Below are 23,113 nucleotides of genomic sequence, written 5' to 3'. Positions count from 1 at the left end.
CCAATTAGCTTAAATTATTCCCAAACCACTTTTATATGCGACTCAACTAAAACACTAGGACTCACCTAATAATTCAACAACAAATTTCACCCTAGCTTTGGGGGTTTAAGCTAGAGGGAAAAAATTCTTCTGATTAACCGTGTCGAAAAACAAAGGTAATCAATGAGGTTAAAAACCTCATAGGATGGAATTCGTCATCAAATTATAATCTTACCTAGGTTGTTACATAGACTCAAGGTTTTACTAAGATCATTTACAATATATAACTTGCAAAATGGGATGACCATGACACATGGACAACTGATAAGTGATTCGATCATGTTGGAAAAAATGGCACTTTTGCTTCCTTTGAACTTTGACAATTTGAGTGCAACACTGCCCATCCCGAAATCTTAAAAATTGTTAAAGTCAGCTTAATTCTGAATGGGATATGAAATTCTACGTTCTTTATGTGAAGTCTGATGAGGTTGGAACCACTTTCAAGGATCCTGAACGAATTAATGGAAATGTTACCATTTCTATTTTCATGAGTCGTTAGATAAAAAATTTAGTGGGGTGCACCTAGGCATCCACCTTCTGGGGGATGGTAATACCTGTTGACCACTGAAGTGGCACCTGATGATTATATGAAGACTCCATGCCTAAGGATGATCCAGAGGACACTTCTACCATCAGATATCATCAGTGAACAAAGTTTTTTAACTCTACCTCTATCTTCTCATCATTTTTCTTGTACTCAGATTCCACACCCTATGGTGAATTGTAATAAGTGATACTAGTAATGATGAGTTTCTTAAGTCTGTAACAGGCCTAAGATGTTGGGATTCGATCAACAAATGAATACACCGTGGAGTGTTTTTTTTTATCTGGTTAATTATCCCTTCTTTTTCAGAGGTGGATAATTTTCTGGGTTTTTTCACTCACTTTTTACCCCAAAGCCAGGGTGACATTTTAAGGTTGAACCCTAACACATCTTAATGTCTAGAGTCGACGTATATTACCATACTAGATCATACAAAAAATTTCGTGGAATTTGGTTGGGTCTAGGTAGTCATTTTTTAATTTTTTAGATTTCCTGCAGGTCAAAAATTGCAAATAAAATTGTAATAAGCGTATCCTAGAGAAGTTGTATGGGGTATGAGTAATCAAAATTACACCCCTCACCCTCAACTTTCTACTATAACACACTTTGAAGGGTTAATAATGTGTTTTGGACCCTCAAAACCCACATTTCTTAAATTTAGTGGAAATTGTGGCATTTAATTAAACCATAAATTAAATAAATAGAGAAAAATAAATATCCACACATGCTAAATGTTGTGGAAATGAGGTGGAAAATTATGGGGGAGTTAAAGTGAATTCCCAAAGTGATATGGACTCCTAAAATCAAGGAAATGACATGTGCTCAAATAAAATCGAATTTCTGGTATTAAATGAGAAAGTTGTTTACTTGAAAATTCGAATTTGTCGAGTTAATGCACATCTGAGAGGATTTGGGAGAATATTTGGTGGAGATTTTTGTGGGAAATTGTCGTCACATGGGTTACCACCCATATACACTTGTTGTTCCATTATAAAATTTGAATTTGGCACATAAGGGAAGAAAAAAATGATGTTCACTTGCCAGAATTCGATTTTTACACTTGGCATTGGAGCTCCATTCAACAAATTCGAATTTCTCTGTGGGATTGTCACCTCATGCCACTTGTTTAATCACTTCTACATTGGGATTGGCTCTAATGCCATTTGTCATTGTCATTCTTCATTGGGATTTGCTCCCAACTCTCTATATAATAGAGTCATGGGCTCTCACTTTGTATGATGTAATACGAGCTATTGTGCTTGAAGGGACTCTACGAGATTGTATTCACTACTTGCAATATAATACAACAGTCTTTGGAGTAAAGCGTGATGGTGTTATTCTCCTTGCATGTGTGGTAATTCTTGACTTCATGTTATGCTTCTATTTATTTCCTCATCTCATTATTTCTTCCATGCTTGTTTCAAGTTATGTTAGTATGCAGCTATCTCATATTAGCATAAGAATTAATTATTTGCTTTAGGAAAAGAAATCTTCTAGTGGATAATAGATGTATCTCTAGGAATTATTTCCACTGCACTTATTTAATTTCATGTCGATTTAATGATTTGTGATGAAGTTTTGTAGATGAATCATTATTTGGTCAAGCTTTTCAAGCATGAGGGGAAATTCTCGGAGGAAGCAACCCATTTTTAAAAATATTCAAGGAGAACCCGCATGTTTTGAATTCCAAAGTCTCATCTATATCTTATTTGTGTCTTGCAAGAATTTTTTCAAGTTTCTTAAAGATTTTATTTTTGTATCAAAATATCGAACTTGAAAAAAAATATTTTCTATGTATTGTACTTCATTTATCAATATCTGGTTATTTTAAAGAGTTGAGTCATGGCTAATCAAAGAGGAGAGCTTGCTTAGACTCTTTGGCCTACCCTCTTGTAGATTATTTTTGTAACCTACTTTGTTGTCATCTTGGTCTAACATTTGAGTTATTTTTGTATTCTTTTGAGCAAGATAGTTTCCATGCTTTGATTTGTAGACTTATTCATCTTGAAAGAATTTATATTATCTTGTGCTAACAATTTAGTGTTTCACTTTTCAGGGTTATATTCGTTTTCCATTTGAAAGCATTTCACTTCATTTTAAGCAAATACAATTTCATTTCTTAAAGAGAAAGTACTTGGAAGGCACTGGTTGTTTATGTATTTGATGCTTATCTTATGATGGTTATTGCTCATATCAATTTTTTGCTTATAAATCTTAAAGAAGTAATCTATTTAACTCTAACAATTCTCCTAGAAACTCACATCCTTTTTAAATTAACTTTTCATTAGGGACCACCCCCTTGCTAACCTAGGAAATAGCTTAAACGGAGAGAGAAGGCATTTAGTGTGACAGCCCCTTCTCTAAGTTCCCTGCCACCAACCACACCTTGTGGGGTTGAAGGCTCTTCTCACTGACTTGTAGGTAGGTGTAGGCAACAGGGTCAACATCTTTGGCGCCGTTGTCGGGGACAAGTCTTCTTGTACTTGGGAAATACGACTAACTTTTGGTTTTTGCATGTTGGATTTTTGAGTTAGATTCTTGTTCAAGTGGCGACTCCACTTATTTCATTTTCTACAAGGATTTCTACTTGAAGCTTGCTTCTTGTAGATTTCTTGCTAATCTTGGATAGGAGCCTCTCTCTCGTATCTATTTGCTCTTTTCAGGGTCATGTGAGCATGATATCATGAATGATTTGTTTGCCCCTTGCGATTTTACTAACATGTCAAGCTATCCGAATTTCATTCCAGATGAAGCCATTGAGGCTATTGAAGAGTTGCCTAGTTTTCTAGGTGACAATGCCATTAGCACTGAAACTCACCTTAGGAATTTCTACCTTTGTGTGAGCAAATGATGCCATGATATTAACCATGAGGATGTTAAAATGAGACTTTTCATCTTTTCATTAGATGGAAATGCAATGGATTGGTTCATAGAATTACCTGCTAACAGTTTTGATTCTCTAGAATCAATCATTGACGCCTTTGAAGAAAAATATGGAGATGAAAGAATGATCAAAGCGAAAGCAAATGAGAATGATAAGGATCTCATCAAGGGGTTGACTCAAATGATTAAGGATATGCAACTCAACCAAGTTCAACTCATTAAGACCATGGAGGTAAATCATGCACAAGCAATAAAGGCCATGGAAGTCAATCATTCTAATCAGATGACCTCTATTCAAAATAGGTTGTTCGCCATGTAAGAAAAACAAGTGCAATTAATCAACAGCATGGAAATGAATCATGTCAAGGAAATAAGTGTTTTGAAGGCTAATCAGGTCACTTTTCATAATAGGTTGGATGAAATGGAAAGATTAGAGGTACAAAAATTCCAACATAGATTAAATGACGAATGGGAAAAGAACAAAGAAACAAATCATAAATCTCTCGATCCACTGAAGCAATCTTTATCTCATTATGAGGAGGTCATTTACTCCATTGAAAAATGGCTAATTGATGGAGAATTGGATAACAAGGAAACTAAGGGGAATCGGGCTTATACTTATGAGATGGATCAATCACCCATGTCAGAGCATAAGCAGAATGGACAAAGGCAAGTCAAAGAAGTCTTGGATACTTCGAATTTTCCATCAAAGCATCTTCAAAATCGGACAAAAAAGTCTACTTTGATCACCTCAACATCAACATCATAATCTGTTAAGAAGAAAAGAAAAAATCGGAAAGGATTTGGTAAACCAGATGACCATGTACAACACAGTGTTGGGACAGATCAAAATCCTAAGATATTCAGAATTGGACAGGGCACATTAGAAAAGCAACCCATGGATCTGCCTGAAAGTATGCAAGTTTTCAACATGAACTTCATTAAGGACATCTAATGCTATGGGGAATCATTTTGTATCATATTTCTAACCTTATCCCTTGTCATTTTTGTTTAATCAGTTTTATTTCATGAATAAATTATCATTTATGCTCTTAGAATAAATTTCAATTTCTTCATTTCTGTACTTGATTTCATTTGATGATATTTTGAATGAACACTGTTGATATAGGTCCTTTGTCAGTTGATGCAGATTTCAAGCTCTTGCACACTATCACTTTGTATCTAGCATGCATCCCCATATGGAGCCAAATATTGACCACTGGAGTGGCACCTGATGATTATATGAAGACTCCATGTCCAAGGATGATCTAGAGGACACTTGTACCATCAGATATCATCAGTGAACAGAGTTTTTTAACTCTACTTCTATCTTCTCATCATCTTTCTTGTACCCAGATTCCACACCCTACGGGGAATTGTAATAAGTGATACTAGTAATGATGAGTTTCTTGAGTCTATAATAGCCATAGGATGTTGGGACTCGATCAGCAAACGATTACACCTTGGAATTTTTTTTTATCTGGTTAATTATCCCTTTTTTTCAGAGGCAATAATTTTCTGGGTTTTTTCACTCACTTTGTACCCTAAAGCCAGGGTGACGGTTTTAAGGTTGAGCTCCTAACACATCTTAGTGTCTAGATTCGATGTATATTACCATACTAGATCACACAAAATTTTGTGGAATTTGGTTAGGTCTAGATAGTCATTTTTTAATTTTTTAGATTTCCCGCAGATCAAAGATTGCAAATAAAATTGTATTTAAACTGTAATAAGTGTATCCTAGAGAAGTTGTATAGGGTATGAGTAATCAAAATTACACCTCTCACCCTCAAATTTCTACTATTACACACTTTGAGGGGTTGATAATGTGTTTTGGACCCTCAAAACCCACATTAAGTTTAGTGGAAATTGTGGCATTTAATTAAGCCATAAATTAAATAAACAGAGAAAAATAAATATCCATATGCTAAATGTTGTGGAAATGAGGTGGAAAATTATGGGGGAGCTAAAGTGAAGTCTCAAGGTGATGTGGACTCCTAAAATCAAGGGAAGAACATGTGCTCAAATAAAATCGAATTTCTAGCATTAAATAAGAAAGTTGCTTACTTGGAAATTCGAATTTGTCAAGTTAATGCACATCTAGGAGGATTTGGGAGAATATTTGGTGGAGATTTTTGTGGGAAATTGCCCCCACATGGGTTATCACCCATATACACTTGTCATTCCATCATAAAATTCGAATTTTGCACATAAGGGAAGAAAAAAATGATGTCCACTTGCCAGAATTCAATTTTTACACTTGGGATTGGAGCTCCATTCAATAAATTCAAATTTCTCTTTGAGATTGTCACCTCATGCCACTTGTTTAATCACTTCTACATTGGAAGGCTCTAATGTCATTTGCCATTGTCATTTTTCATTGGGATTTGCTCCCAACTCTCTATATAATAGAGCCATGGGCTCTTACATTGTATGATGTAATACTAGTTATTGTGCTTGAAGGGACTCTACGAGATTGTATTCACTACTTGCAATATAATACAACAGTCTTTGGGGTAAAACATGGTGGTGTTCTTCTCCTTGCATGTGTGGTAAATTTTTGACTTCTTGTTATGCTTCTATTTATTTCCTCATCTCATTATTTCTTCCATGCTTGTTTCAAGTTACGTTAGTATGCAACTATCTCATATTAGCATAAGAATTAATTATTTGCTTCATAAAAAGAAATCTTCTAGTGGATAATAGATGTATATCTAGCAATTATTTCCATTGCACTTATTTAATGTCACGTTGATTTAATGATTTGTGGTGAAGTTTTGTAGATGAATCATTATTTGGTCAAGCTTTTCAAGCGTGAGGGAAAATTATCAGAGGAATCAACCCATTCTTGAAAAATATTCAAGGAGAACCCGCATGTTTTGAATTCCAAAGTCTCATCTGTATCTTATTTGTGTTTGGCAAGGATTCTTTCAAGTTTCTTAAAGATTTTATTTCTTGCATCAAAATATCAAATTTGAAAAAAAATATTTTTTACGTATTGTACTTCATTTATCAATATCCAGCTATCTCAAAGAGCTAAGTCATGGCTAGTCAAAGAGGAGAGCCTACTCATACTCTTTGGCCTACCCTCTTGTAGATTATTTTGTAACATACTTTTTTGTCATCTTGGTCTAACATTTGAGTCATTTTTGTATTCTTTTGAGCAAGATAGTTTCCATGCTTTGATTTGTAGACTTATTCATCTTGAAAACATTTATAATATCTTGTGCTAATAATTTAGTGTTTCACTTTTCAGGGTTATTTTCGTTTTCCATTTGAAAGCATTTCACTTCATTTTAAGCAAAATACAATTTCATTTCTTAAAGAGGAAGGACTTGGAAGGCACTGGTTGTTTATGTATTTGATGCTTACCTTATGATGGTTATTGCTCATATCAATTTTTTGCTTATAAATCTTAAAGAGATAATGTATTTAACTCTAACAATTCTCCTAGAAACTCACATCATTTTTAAATTAACTTTTAATTAGGGACTACCCCCTTGCTAACTTAGAAGATAGCTTAAATGGAGAGAGAAAGGATTTAGTGTGACAACCCCTTCTCTGAGTTCCCTGCCACCAACCACACTTTGTGGAGTTGAAGGTTTTTCTCACTAACTTGTAGGTAGGTGTAGGCGGCAAAGTTAACAATACCCAAATGTCCCCTTTTGAGGAGACACACACCCCACATTGAGGAAATGTTTCCCCGTGCATTTCCCCATGCTTAAAGCGTGGGAAATGTCAAGGGGTGTATTCCCCAGCATGGGGGATGTGTCCCCATGGAACACTACATCTTTTGTGTCATATAGCCATAGCAATTGTCTAGACTTTTGAATGTCAATTAGTACATTAGATACACAAACTTCATTGTGTAATTACTTCTAAGTAAAACTTCAGCAACAACACTTATGAATAATTCATGCATATTTTGAAATATAAGAATGTAAGGTGTGACATGTTAGAAACATTAAATTGGCAGTAGAAGTATACAATTAAGTACCTTAAAAATAGCACTTCACTGCAACAGGCAGCAAGCTAGATTTTTAAAACTTATTTGTTTCACATTGCGATTTAAAACTAATGAATGTGTACCTTAAAAATAGCACTTCACTGCAACAGGCAGCAAGCTAGATTTTTAAAACTTATTTGTTTCACATTGCGATTTAAAACTAATGAATGTTCAATCACCAGAGAACCAAAATTTCAGCTTTCTAAGAGAATCAAGTTTTCTTTGTTAAATCGCCCATAAAAACCCATACAGGGCATTAGAAGTTATCAAAAACCTTGGGCATCTTAAACATCCTATAAATATGTGAGCTCATTAGTGCAAACATTTATGATTTTCAGTCCTGGGAAGAGGAAATAAAAAATATCAAGATGCACCATTGCTACTATAATGTATTTTCTGGATACTGAACATGATTAGCGAATTTTAACTCAGAATATACAACTTGCACCTGTAGAATGGCTGTTACACGGCACCACCCTATCGCATTCAAGAGGTAGTGCTCTTCCGAAGCCTGTAGGTCACCTTGACCTCCCAAAATGCTCCAGATATTCACATCATGTCATTTCAATCCCTGGGTTCCAAGTCAGGATTTAAAAGAAATTCTATCTCCTCCAGACTATGCCCTTTTGTCTCAATTACACAGTAATAAGTAAAAGCTGCTGCCAACAATGATACTATGCCAAAGCTTGAATAGATAATGGGTAGCCCAAACTTCTCCACCACATCAAGAAAGAACAATCCTATGATGAAATTGCAAACCTGGAAAACATTAAACTTCAGATGATTAGGCATGCCATATAGTGAAAGCAGCCTCAATTACAAATGCCTGCATTAAGAAACGTGCCCAGGAACAGAAACACAGGGACTATGTGATGAGAAAAATAAAATAGGGACAAAATAAAACAGGAGACGGAATACAATTCTGATAGAACAATTCTTCCAGAGTTTCAGGATGGAGGCTCTGAAACCAACCGGAGTGGAACTCCTCCAAGAAAGTAAAAAATATTCATGGTAATAATGAGTGAATGATTGAATATAGTCATAGATGTACAATCACATACACATCTACGCAAAGGAATCAATGATTACATAATTAATAATTAACATTTCTCACAGAATTTATCTATAAATAAATGAGAGGAAAAAACTGAGTTCAACAGAAGATGCCACTTTGACTTGGTGACATCTCAAGAGCAATGTTCATGAAAAATTGCTGCTAGATAGAGATGATAAAACAAATAAAACGAAAGCAACCTTAAGGACTACAGATCCTAATAGACATAAGACACAACATATTTAGGAAGTCACCTTCACTCTTATGCTTTAAAAAGGGATTGCTTCCACAGTAATAATCATCCAAAGGGTTTGGCACAGATAATCCTCAATGATCAACAAGCAATGTCCCTAGGTAAGGTTCCTCTTGTTTCCAAATCCCTATTAATCGGCATCACAAGTTTGAAAACTGTTCTTCCCAAATCCCTATGAATTGCTATCCCATTAAAAAAAATCCATTATAGGTGCAACCATAGATGAAAGACCAGTTCAGGATAGCTCTAAAGATGATATAATATCATACAAATCACTCCCCAAAACAAAAATGGCAAGAACTCTACAGGTTCTGCCATAAGTATCTTCGACTATCATTTGGGCTGAAACCCTACAGATCTTTTAAACACTAGTGCGGTCTTTTACACCTGGCTACTCAATTTCAATCCTGTACATGTATTCTCTACTATCAACTGATCGTTTGGTTGTGGATTTCAAAATGTAGCATGAGATATTTTACAATATACTGGATTGGCTCTTTGTGCCTTCACATATTATTCCAAGTTCCATAATGTTACTATTGAAATACTGAAGAGATCTTAAACTGTAAACTTACCCAATGAACACATAAACTGAATGACATGGTTTTTGCACGGGTCCTCGTACTACTCAACTCTGGTATAATAAGTCCAGTAACTGGTCCAGCACCAAGGGAAAATGCGGAGACATATCTGAACCAAAAGATAAACCATTTAGCAATCAATAACAATTAACATCAGTAGCATGCTTCAATAACTAGCCAAGAATGCTTTCACTTGAAATTTGTGATGTTAATGGTCTCATTTTGTTCATTCGTAAGGCTCTGTTCTTTTGTGTTCTAAAACCACAATTCCATGCGATTGCATCATTTTAAGTTTTAACAAACCCAGACTACATAGATGAAATACTTCTTTACATTGAAAATAACAGAAATAAAGAAATAGTTCAACTCTCAGGCCTAATATAATGATTCTATCCGTTATGCTGTCCTATGTTACATGATAAGTGTCCAAGTGACGACAAATTTACAATTATTTCACTACATATTCTCTAAAATTGCATGTGGATCCTACCAACTCCTCTCTGTGAGGTTTGTACACACTTGGCTGCCACTGAATCAGATCCTCTGTATACTAATATTAGCAAGTTAATTGACTTATATATGGCCTATGATATGATTACATTCTGGTCCATCATATGTATACCCTACGGAAGTTTTCTGTCATGTCCCCATTTTTATTTTCCTCTATAGTACAGCTAGAGTGGATTTCCAAGGCACGGGATGGCCAAGTCAGAGGAGCAGGAGTATGTCATCAAGGGTCTTGGGGGAGCTTTGAAGAACTTTTATGGGATTCGATTGTATTTGCATGACATGTTCCATCATCCACAAAGCTTGCCTTTAGTTTCGTTGCATTTTGACAACTTTGAAAAAATGGGATTATCACTGGGCCTAACTTAATTAATTGCGCCTTAGGTGGTATTCCGGGAGGATCATTTGATGGAACGCCTCAGTGTAATAGCTCTTTGGAACCGGAACAAGAAGATCTAATAGATGGGATGCTGAGAAGTCACTTTCATTGGCCAGAGAAAGTATGGTGGGTGATTTACCATTTTCCCAGATTAAAAGTGACTTTAATTAGTCAATTAATTAATTAAAAATAAAGAGGAAAATGACTAATTGGGGAAAAGGATAAAAGTGACTTAAGTAAATTAAAATTAAAAAGTCACTTAGATGGAGTCAAGAGGGAGCTTCTAGAATAATAATAAAACAATAAAATAAGATGCTTCTAGAGGCTTGGAGATCTATCTATTGGATCTTTAAAAGGAGGGAGGAGAACATCATTTGGGACATCTTGGACTTGAGCATTTGTCTTTGTTGGGAGTTGGAGAACTAAGTTCTCTACTTCAGTAGCTCTAGGATGAAAACCCTTGGGTGATTTAGTGAGAGTGGGTGAAAACCATCTCTCCCCTTGGTGAATTCATCCAAAATTCAAAGGAGAGCCTAGTAGTTGCATTTCAGTTCAGAATTTGGAGGCCCAATTTCAACTTGTAGCAGATATTTGTGGAGGCCATTCTCTCAGCCATTTTCAGAGTTTGCATGTACTATCTATATTAATAAAATAAGGTTGAGTTTCTTTTGCATGTTTTGTCTTGTTTATTCTTCAGTTGCAAATCATATATTCCAGTTTTGCCATTAAATTTATGGTTAAATGTGTGCAAATTGTTATTTAATTTGACGGCTTAATTTTCTGAAGAAATTTTCTACAAAAATTGTCTTTGGGACATTACATTTTCAGATTTTCCCAAATAAATTAGATTTAAAAGTTACAAATCTATTGTTTCTCCTCCTTGAAAGGAAATATCTACATTTTCTTCCTTCCTTACCCTCGAAGAAAAAATTTACATAACCAACAGCTTCAATAACATTGCAAATAAAGCTTATTTATAGTATCCTTGCCAAATCTGAAGTATTGGCATGTATAGTGTCTTTTTTGTAGCATACTATTTAACCATTCAAACTTGTTATATACCTCTGGTATCATGCTATGTGCCTTGATTTCTCATTTTGGGGGTTCATAACTAGCTAAATCATTATTTTACTTTTCTCTATTCTTGTTTGTTTCCAAAAAAATATTTATTAATTCATTGTGCGATTGAATCATTTCTCAGTCTTGTTGATGAGTATCTTAGTAAGTGCATTGACAGTATGTCGATTATTAATCCTGCTCTGAAACTATATATGAATCATCATGCTACATTGACAGAGTGATGTCCTGGGAAACCACTGTGACCTCTGGTAGTTGAAACTTGACAATCAACCTAGGTAAACCAAGGTTATGATCTTCTACACATACAAAAGTGCTTTCTGTGACTAACATTTCTACTTCGGTGGGAAGAGATTGAGATCGCAACAAACTACACCTATTTGGGGGTCCAGTTTGTGGAGTTCATTTTAGCATGCTTTAGTCCCTCTAACCCTAGCCCTCTAGCAAAGCATACAGGTCCCTTTCCCTCAAGTGAAAATGTTTCCAGAACTAGTTTTATGAGATCTCATCCCAGCTACACCTCCTAGACACTATTATCGTACCTACAATCTTGTATGGATCAAAGATCTAGGGACTGAGTTCATTGAAAACCAACTAGGCCAATGACCAAGAGCATCATGTTACCCACCAAAAGTGGGTGACCCCTAGGAGAAACGTTTCTCCTCTCCATCCCTTCCAACTGCCAGCCAACAACCCCTAAGAGACACTTTGTAGCCGATGTGACGTGCCATTCGTATCTTCGCCACCTGCATCAGTCATACGTCTTCTCACCCATTTGTCAAGAGCACATGTTGGAAGGTGGGCTTTTGATCAAAAGATACTTTATTCATTTTGCAATTGGGTGCTTATGATTGTTTGTATTTGGGCATTTTGGCATGGATTATGGGGTAACTTGGAAGAAAGAAGGGTATTGGCTGTACTCTTGTTCCCTCACCTTAAATGGGGGGTTAATTTTCAATCCTAGTCCAGTGGGACCTCCCCTAATGGCCCATGGCTTTAGGAAGGGGCACTACTTGGGAAACCATGATTGAGATAGCGTAGCCCCATCTATCCCTATTCCATACTTACCACTTTCCATCTTACATTATGTTGTGGTTCCTAGAGACAACCTCAAGGTTGAGTAAGAGATCGGTGCCTAGGACATTTTAAAGTATCTGAATGATATACTTGTGGTAATCAAGATTTTGAAATAAAATGATTTAAGTTGGTTCAAATATTTTATCCAAAGGCAGATTTAATTAACACATTTGGTGAATACTCCTTTTTAAAAGAATTAACATTCAGATCTGGAGGCCTAACCCTAGAAAGTGCAGCTCTATTGGTTGTTGCAGTATAGATGAAAGGTAGAAAATGAAGAAAGAAAATTAGTGCAGAGGGCTGATATCAGAATCCTATGCATTAAATTGCTGCAGAAATATGGAACTGATGATGTAAATGAAATTCAAAAAACGTGGAGCACATTTCATCTCATGCATCACAGACACAATCTATCAAAACATGACATAGATGAATCTACAATTCTGAGATTTAGTCCAACAACTACAATGACATGCCTTTTGAGGGGAAAGAAACACATATGAAAAGATAAACTAAGAAAGAATCACATACTACAAATTTCAGCATTTGGAATCACCAGAACTTTCTATTAATCTTTAAGAAAAGCATGCATCTCACAAATCTTCAAACACTTGCAAAACTTGCAAGTTAGAGCCACCTCGGGAAAAGAAAATGTGAACCCTTGCTAATGAGTCTCTTATCCCCTTTATATGGTTTCATCACCAAAAAACTAAATAAATTACAAAACATTTTTCTTAAAAATCTCATAATTGTCTAACCGCTTCACAATTTGAATGTGCTGCTAGCACAACTATCCTAATGATTACATAACAATCTAGATTCCTTTCTTGAAACAAAAATATTTACAAAATTTTCGAAATGACATGGATTAACATGATCAACATATCAAAATATCTTCACTATTGTCTGGTTGGTTCTATTGTGAGGGACCCCGACTCTATGATTTGGATTTGAGGCAAATTTACAAATTGGTCACACTTTTTCCATGATGTTGGGTTCGGTGCAGGAAAGCGAAAGAAATCCTGAGAGGCTATCCTCAGATTGGTGAGCTTGGTATAATTTGGCTTGTCAGCAAACAAAGTCTTTACTAGCCAGAGTAGATGAAAATCCCTCTGCAAATAATTGACTATGGTTTTTCCCTTGAGGGTGGAAATCTTCTCATGAGTAGTGTTGACCTCTACTGGTCAACTACCCATGCAGTACGCCCCCTTTTTCTTTGCAAGAAAGGGGCAACACCTGATCAGCGTGTCCGTGCCATCCAGCAGTCATCAGCAGCTTGATCAATCTAATTGTAAACCCAGTCTGCATGTATTAATTGTAAATAATCTTAGCAGATATGAGTCGTGTATGTGAATTGCCTAGGTGGACCTAACTTTTTAGTGGTAATCTATGTCCCGGAAGGTTTTTCGTCTCACCGATCCATGGATCGGCAGAGTTTTCCTTCAAACCTGACCCCAAAGCCGGGATGGATTTTGTCATTAGAACTTTAGGAGAATCCTAGTGTGTTAATCTACTAGATTATCGTTGTGTCGCAGAGCTGGGTGATTTGTGAGGGTCTGTATTAAATGGGTTTGTCCCCTTAAGATGTAAATTGTAAAAGTCATGATGTAATGTGTCCTGAGGGTCGAAAAATGTTTTAAATCCCCTCATGAGTCCTAAGTCCTAGGTCCTAGGTGATGTTTCCAAAGGCTTAGTTCGATGATCCATTTTAAAATGAATTAAAAAAAATTAAAAAATGAATAAAAATAATAAAATAAATAAAAATTAAAAATGAAATAAATAAAAAAATAATAAAAAATTAAAAAAATAAAGCAAAAACCCTAACTAATAAAATAATAATATTTTAAGTGAATAAATCGATGGATGAGATCAAGAGATGTCTTGATCCTCATCAACGGTCGAGATCATTTCTACATGGATCACTCGAACTAGCCGTTGGGATCATTTCCTTTAAATAGGGTGCTAGGGGTCATTTCAGATCATTCGATCTGTGAGTCTAAGACTGAAGAAGCTCTCTTGTAAATCTGTTTCTGGTTAATAAAGGAAGACTTTGGGGTCCATATCTTGCTGGTGTTACTCTCTTGGAATGCTGTGAGATCATTTCATTTTCTGCATATGTTATTTTCAGCCATTAATAATAGCTTTTTGTAGAGTATTGTGAGCACAGGTATCTTGTTCACTTGCTAGGGTTTGAGTGTTGTTAGGGTTTCTGAAGTAATGGCAGGTATCTCCATTACTGTTTGAGATCTAGCAGCATTTTTGCCCTCTTTGTTGACGGTTGTTTTGAGCTGTGCAGAAAACATTTTCTGAAGGAATTTTGTGGGCGTTCGGGGAAGTTCTCGGCTGAACCAGCCAACTCCCGCAAGCACTTTTTGCTGAGCCCAGTTGGATTTGATCCTGGGTCTATCATTCGGTTTATTTTTCTAATTTGCATGAGAGATTTTCTGAAGTTCTTCACAGTGAAAACCTAAAATTTCAGTTCTTTAAGATATTTTCGTGCTTATTGCTGAATCTGGCTATTAAGGGGCCAAATCTGTACATTAATCAACTGTTTTAGGGTTTCAAATTTTTTTTTGGATCTAGGGTTTTAATTTTTTGCTTTATGCAATTTTCATTATGGTTTTATTTTCTTGTACAGGGTTTCATCAAGATCAAATTTTCAGAGAGATTCTCGAAATCATAAAGGGGCCAAGATCTGTATAGGATTAGCTTTTCCGTAGCAAGGTTTTTTGCAGAAGCCACAAAGCATGCATTAATCCTGGGGCGAAAATTTTGGGGCAATCCATTTATTGGTGCATTGGCTGAGCAATTCCTGTCAACAGAGGAAGTCTCTCTCTGCATATGCATGAGGAATCATTTTTACCTGCCATCAAACGAAATTGCCGAATGCATTAAGGGAAAAGCACACAAACAGTGGTAACAGTGATAATCAGCAAATCCGCGGTGATAACCTACCCAACCTATGATAATGCGCATATCTATCAATGATAATTCACGTATGAACAGTTGTAGCTCGCATAACATGATATAACCCGCATATTCGACGCCGATTACTTTCATATCAAGCTGAAAACACCTGAAATAAAAGGCGGGAACATTCGCGTATAAGGAAAATGATCTGCATATCGAGCTTTGATAATCCGTGTATGCAGTGATGACTCGCATATTGAGGGATAATACATACGCATATCATGTGGGAGAATCAGATTTCAAGCCGCTGACAGGTAAGAAATTCGTTTTTTTTTATTTGCGTCTCTGTCCAGCGAGCAAACGCTCAGGTAAGTTCCAGGTATATTCATTTTCCTATCCGCCGCTGTCACCTGTGCCCTCATTCGAATTTTTGCTGAAGCGTTTCCGTCATTTTGATCTCCGTCTTAGACTTTTTACATGGTATTCGTTCCAGTCTTAGTTCGATGCGTTTGGATGCCATGCGTTTCGATTTTTTTTCATTTACGTAGCTTACTTCTTGTTTTAATTTTGGTTTCATATTTTTTAACTTTTATTTAGATCTAACTTTTATAATTCGATTTTAGTTTAGATTTGTTTTATAAATTTTTTAAGTTTAGTAAGTTTAGATTTAAAATTTTCATAGTTTTGATTTATCTTTAAAATAGATTTTATGTTAAGTTTTTAGATGTAAATCTTGTATAGTTTTCTTTTATATTTAAAATAGATTTTAGATTTAGATCTTAATTAGATTTGAATTAGATTTTTTTGATTTTTGTTTTGACTTAGATTTTAATTTAAGTTTTAGGATTTATTTTATTTAGATTTTAATTTAGTCTTTTAAATTTAAATTAGATTTTTGATTTGGTTTTAAAATAAAAAAAGAAATAAAAAATTTTAGTTTTATTTTTATAGTTTGGTTAATTTTTTATTTTTAGGTTTTGCTTGATATTTAAAAAAAAAAAAATAATATAAAAAATTTTGTGGAAAATGTTTCTTCGTCAAATCCAGTTTTATTTTCGGGAAATATTATCTTTCATGCTGAGATCTAAATTTTTTCAAGTCGAGATACGAATACGATGATTCTCGTGGTGGTTTAAGGCATTTATCTCTTCAAAACTTTTAGTTGCCGGATATTGTTTTGGTCATATGATTTCGCTGATGACAAATGATTGCTGTTCACGGTTTATGTTTCTATATCATTTAACAAGTAATCATTGTAATAACAATCTCTTAAGGCATTGGTCTGCTCGATTAATCAAATCATTTTAGTGCTTATCTTAATCGTGTCTTGTGTCTCCCAACCAACTGGTCGACAGTTGGTCTCATCATTTCTCAGGGTCTACCCCCCTTAGCCACGAGAGACAGGCTTAAACGGAGGGACCGGGGATCAGAGTGACAGCCCCCGGTCTGAGCGTTGTCGTGTCAATCCGCGCGACAACATTTTTTGGCGCCGTTGCCGGGGATAGAGTTTTTCTGTCCTTGGTGTTTCAAAATCTTTTCATCATTCATCGTTCATCTGTCTATCATTCGTTTGAGCCGGCAACGCCAACATTTTTTGGCGCCGTTGCCGGGGAAATTGTTTTCTCGGAGTTTCATCGACATTTATCTTCTCATCTCTCATCTCTCAGTTGAGCTGGCAGATTCAATATTATTGACATCTTTTCGTCCCATATCAGCAGCATCTCTTGGATTTGTTTCTTGTTTGGGTGGCGACTCCACTTTCTCATTTTTCCCAGACAAGAAGCTTTCCTCATATTTGCTTGTGGTTACCTTTTGGATCCTAGAATCAGATTCATTGTTCAAGTGGCGACTCCACTGTTTTCATCTCTTGATTTTCTTGAGCAGATATCTAGTTCTATCATCCTTTTAATCCCTTATCATTCATCATGGATTATTCATTTAAGCCATGTCGTTTTACTGAACGTCTCCATGATTTTCCGGAAGATGCCATTCCTAAGTTACCTATTTTCTCGGGTGGTGATCCAATCGCTGTTAGAAGGCATCTAGTCTTGTTTACTCGCATCATGATCATATACTGTAGATCCCCTCAGTTTAATCATGAAGATATCAAAATGCGTCTATTTGTCCTTTCTTTAGAAGATGATGCTTTGAATTGGTTTAACAATTTTCCAAAGGAATCTTTCACTTCTTTAGAAGACATTGTCGATGCTTTTAAAAATAGATATGGTTATCCAAACAGCTTGCCTTTTGCCTCTAAAATTGTGCAACAGAATGAAAGTAATTTGATAAGAGGTCCAGCTGAAAGATCCCAAGACGATTCATCATGTCAGAATGTGTCATCCACCGGAAATATTGCAGATCAAGTTCATGATAGTGAAAAATCAGGGACAAATGACAATGAAAGAGAAGAGCAAAAACAAATTTTACGAGATCTAATGATGCTGGTAAGAAATATGGAAATCAATCAAACTAATTATGTCAATGATGTGAAAACTTTATGCACCCACCTGGAAAAACGTAATAGGGAGATTGAGGTCACGCAAAATCAGCATGCTAAAGAAATTGAGGCCATGAAAACTAAATATGAAACAGAAATTGGAAACATGCATAGCAAGATGTCAGTCTTCGAGGAAAATATGGTGACCATGAAAGCTGATCATGATAGGGAAATTGACTCTATGCAAAACAAGTTACTAACTATGGATGAGGAAATGACTATCATGACGTTCAATCATAATAATCAGTTGGCTGACATGCAAGCGAATCATAAAGAAGAAATAAATTTCATGCAGCATTGCTTAAAGGACATAAAGGAAAAGAATGATAAAGTAATAGAAGACATGGAAGAACATCATGCCAGACAAATCAGCGCTATAAAGGTTGAACACTCTAGTCAGATGGATGCCATTAAAATACAGGTTCAAAGGTTTCAGCAATTGGAAGATGAAAGAAACCAGGTGACATCAATAGATCAGGAGCCTTCTCATTTGCTGCAACAAGCTCCATCTTATTATGAGGAGGTTATTGATTCAATTGAAAGATGGTTAATTGAAGGTGATCCGGACAGACTTAAGAATGATAAAGATCAGATGCAGGATAAAGAAAGACATAGCACGCATATCTTACATACTTCATCTGATAGTTTTGAAACAGAAAGTACCAGATCATCAGTAATTCGACCTGCAGGAAAGAAAAAGCGTAAGAGAAAGAAAATAAGAAGAAGATTTGATGCATCAGACGGCCGTGAGCAGCTTGATTTTCGGATAGGAAAGAGTCCTACCATATGCAAAATTGGACATGGCACATCCGACAAGCAGCCGACAGATTTGCCTGAAAGCAGGCAAATGCTCAGTATGCACTATATTGAACACATCTGATGCCGTAGGGCATCCTTTGTATCGTATTTCTAACCCTACTCCTTGTTTTTTCCGCATTTTCGTTTCTGCTTTAGATAGTTAATAAATGAAGAGCTTTTATCTTTATTGTGCTTAACGTATATGCTGATTTTTGGATGGACGCTACTTATTTTTTGTGTTGTATGGATGCAGATTCTGGATTCTCACATTCCTGCAAGCAGCAACGTGTCCCCAAGTAGAGCCAGATGTTGACCTCTACTGGTCAACTACCCATGCAGTACGCCCCCTTTTTCTTTGCAAGAAAGGGGCAACACCTGATCAGCGTGTCCGTGCCATCCAGCAGTCATCAGCAGCTTCATCAATCTAATTGTAAACCCAGTCTACATGTATTAATTGTAAATAATCTTAGCAGATATGAGTCGTGTATGTGAATTGCCTAGGTGGACCTAACTTTCTAGTGGTAATCTATGTCCCGGAAGGTTTTTCGTCTCACCGATCCATGGATCGGCAAAGTTTGTTAGGATATTCCGACACATAGGATATAGTTAAGTTCAACTTGGTCTAGTATAGAGTTAGGTTAGAGTTAGGTAAAGTGTGTTTCTTTACCGTTGTACATTTTGTAACTTACAATCCGACGGTCACGATATGTAGTGATCCGACGGTTCACTCTCACCTCGGTATTACCGACACTTGATCCGTGGCTTGACACCCGATTGGTCCATGAATTCTATTTAAAGCGCATGGAGGGTCATTGTTCGGGTAATCCGTGCATGAGAGAAGCTTATGTAAATTTTCATTCTTTGATTAATAAATTGCCTGTAGTACCCACGTTGGGACAGGCCGTGGACTGTTTCCCTCCTTGCACTCTGAGGGTTTTAACCACGTCAAAAATACTGGTGTATTGATTTGAGATCTGGTTGTGAGCGGTGTCCTTTTGGTATTCTTTCTGTGGAACTTACCCTGTAAATTCCTACATGGTATCAGAGCTATTTGAGGGCCGCGTCCGTTGGTGATCCAAATCTGAAGCCGGTAGAACTGCATGCGGCTGTCGTTTCCTAGATCTGCTGTTTCTGACTGCTTTCGGGCCGAGAGGACTGCTCTGTTGCGTTCGGAGCATCTGTTCCAGTGAGGAACCCCTTTCGTTTCACGCGAAAAGGTTTCTGGTAGCCCTAGTTGCGTCATTTTTCAGATCGGGAGGTATACAGTGTTTTTTTGCAGTTTACTGTTATTTTCTCTCTGCTTATTTTGGTCTCAGTTTATTTAGCCTTTTTTTTAACCGGATCTATACCTTTCATTTCTGCGTATGCTCTTTGCCCTGCGACTCTGTGCGATCTGGGCAAATCAGAAACAGAAAGGAAGGATTTTTCTCATGCGTATGCTCTTTTCCCTGCACCTTAGTGTGATCTCGGAAAATCAGAAACATTGAGAAAAATATTTAGTTTTTCGGCTAAAGCTAACTTTGAGATTTTTTTTAAAATTTCTAGTTTTTTGGCTAAAGCTAACTTCGAGCCGCAAGGTTCGTTTTTCTTTGCATGTTCGTGTTGGGTTTTGTGTTTTGTGTTTTGTAGGGAAAAAGAGGTTTCTCAAGGCAAGCACGCAAACCAAGGCCCCCCCCCCTCTCTCTCTCTCTCTCTCTCTCTCTCAAATTTTTTGTATAGATCAATTGGTTCAAAGCTATTTTAAGAGAGTAGAGGTCTTGGGTTCAAGTCTCCATTTTGTGGGGGCGGATTTTTTCATTTCCGCACATTCGCGCACTTTGCCGGCAACGTCAACAATTTTTTTTCAAAAAGCCATAATTTCTTCATCCGGAAGCCTTTTTCAGAGCCGTTTTTTTTAAAACCACCTATTTTTTCGAGATCTATCCGTTGGAACACTTACTTTCAGCATCTTCAGCTTCAGTTTTTCTTAAAAATGGAAAGTCCATGCCAAGTCATTCTTAACAGCACTAACTACTTCCAATGGGTAGACTACATGGAAGATTTACTTAGAAGTAAAGGTCTCTTCAGAATAGCCACAGACCAAGAGAAGAAACCAAAAGATGAAGACAAGGCGGCAAAATGGGAAAATAGACAAGATCAAGCACGAGGTTTGATAGGGATGTCTATTTCTCCTGATCTTAGATTCCACATTGCAGGACTTGAGACTCCTCATGAAGCATTAGAAAAACTTGCTAAAGTTTTTGGGATTAAAAATGTAATTAGAGCCCATCAACTTGAAAATGAGCTGCTTACTTTGGATCCTAATAATTTTTCTTGCATTGAAGATTTCTTGTCCAAATTCAAGACCCTTAGATATCTCTTGGAAGGTGTTAAAGTTAAGAAAGAAGATGGTAACCTTATTTATTCCATCCTTACTAAGTTGGGACCAGCCTACTCTGTATTTGTTTCCACTTTCCATTCTACAAGGGAAGCTTTCATTTGTCAAGGACAAGACTACAAAGCCCCTTCCTTTGACTCCTTTTGTGATTCCTTAATAAGAGAACAAGAAAAACTCTTACACCTTGGTCTTCTTAATCTTGGAAACTCTTCCACGAAAGCGTTAGCCGCCCAACAGCAACCAAATTCAAAGAATCCTAAGAAGTCATATCCTCAAAAGAATGGTCCTAAACCATCTCAGCCTCAAAATGAAAGATCATTTCATCAAAATGATAAGACCAATAAAAACAAATGGAAGAAGACTGATAGACATTGTAACTTTTGTAATCGAGATGGCCACTTAGAATCTAAATGCTTTAAGAAGATGGAAGCCTTGGAAGCCGCAATGAAGAAACATAACATCCATGTGGAGCCTACTTCAGCTTCAACTTCCGGAATGGCACTTTCTGCATGTCATTGTCAATCATCTCAGTCTGGTTATGCATTAAATGTATCTTCTTCTTCTTCTCATTCTCATGAGTGGCTCATTGATTCTGGAGCCTCTTGTCACATGGCCAAAAACCAAGCCATGTTTTCTTCTTTAAATGATTGTAACACCAAAAATATATATATTGGTGATGATAGATCTCTTAATGTTGTAGGGACTGGAACTGTTCATCTAGACAATGGTCAGTTTAATGATGTATTATGTGTTCCAACCTTATCCTGCAACCTTCTATCTGTCTATCAGATAACTCATTCAGGTGAAGGTAAAATTGTTGAATTTTCACCTCATGATGTTGTAATCAAGGATCTAAAAGATCCTAAACAGATTCTAGCTACTGGTCTTGCTGATGATTCCAAAAGGTTGTATAAGTTTCACAACTTTGGGTCATCCACTCTTCCCTCAGTATTTGTTGCTCATAATGATGAAGTGAGCAAACTTTGGCATGAGCGATTTGGTCACTTAAACTATCGCTCCCTTCAGCATCTATGTAAAGAAAATATGGTGACAGGTCTTCCTATGGTATCTTGCAGAGATGGTGTTTGTTCCGGATGTGTACTCGGAAAACATCATCGGGACAGTTTTGACAAACGTGCCTCTTGGCACACCTCAGCCCCTTTACAGCTTGTGCACAGTGATTTATGTGGTCCTCTTCCTGTTGCTTCATTCAGTGGCTGCAAGTACTTCTTAACTTTCATTGATGATTTCTCCAGACGCACTTGGGTATACTTCTTAAAACTCAAGAGCGAAGTATTTAACACTTTTTTGGCCTTCAAAGCCTTTGTTGAAAAACAATCTGGACATCAAATCCTTAAGCTAAGAACTGATAATGGTGGAGAATATGTTAAAAACACATTCATCAACTTTTGCACCGAAAATGGAATTCAAATGCAACATACTGTTCCATACACTCCACAACAAAATGGTGTAGCTGAAAGGAAAAATTGCACCTTAAAGGAAATGGCTAATTGTATGCTGCAATCTAAAGGACTCAGTCTTAGTTTTTGGGCCGAAGCAATTAATTGTGCAAATTATATAATCAATCGCACTCCTACTAAGGTTCTAGAGAATATCACTCCAGAAGAAGCCTGGAGTTCCATTAAACCAGATGTAAGTCACTTTCGTGTGTTTGGAAGTGAAGCATGGGCCCATATTCCAGATGAAAAGCATAAAGCTTTAGAACCTAAGAGTGAGAAATGTACTTTTGTTGGATATTCTGAAGATGTAAAAGGTTATAGACTTATTCCATTTAAGTCCAAAAATGTTATCATTAGAAGAGATGTAAAATTTGATGAAAATAAATCGGCCTGCGAGCCTAGTCCGGCGGATGTGCCACCTCTTCCTATCTCTTCTATTTTTGAAAACATTTCTTCTTCAGATGATGAAAGCGAGGATGATAATCCTCCCCCACCTTCTCAGGATCCTCAACTTCCAAGATGGGTCCGTGCTACTCGGGATGCAGCAGGTGATCTTGCCGGTGATCCTACAGATCAGCGACGTACACGTTCTCAGTTTGAAAGAGCCTCTTCTTTACTGGCTCAAGCTCCAGTAAATCATGATCCTGACACTTTTGCAGAAGCTTCAGGCC

General features: G+C 36.6%; 1 protein-coding gene across 2 annotated transcripts in view; it reads right to left on the bottom strand.

The window, feature by feature from the left end:
- Nucleotides 1-7,503: 7,503 nt before the first annotated feature.
- Nucleotides 7,504-23,113, bottom strand: part of LOC149242561 (Major facilitator superfamily protein) — a 278,196-nt gene continuing 262,586 nt past the window's right edge. For both annotated transcript variants that reach the window (XM_089374282.1, XM_089374281.1), the window contains 2 exons: nt 9,355-9,469; nt 7,504-8,231 (listed from right to left, as the gene is read on the bottom strand). In XM_089374282.1, the coding sequence (XP_089230408.1) occupies nt 8,037-8,231; nt 9,355-9,469 (310 nt within the window). In that variant the 3' untranslated portion in view covers nt 7,504-8,036. The remainder of the gene's footprint in view (nt 8,232-9,354; nt 9,470-23,113) is intronic.

This window comes from Pinus tabuliformis, chromosome 8 (genome assembly GCF_031772625.1).
Source record: "Pinus tabuliformis cultivar Carrire ecotype Pingquan chromosome 8, CPIR1, whole genome shotgun sequence".
Classification (NCBI taxonomy): Eukaryota; Viridiplantae; Streptophyta; class Pinopsida; order Pinales; family Pinaceae; genus Pinus; species Pinus tabuliformis.
The sequence above is the reverse complement of the archived record's forward strand: the minus strand, read 5'-3'. Positions and strand labels throughout refer to the sequence as shown.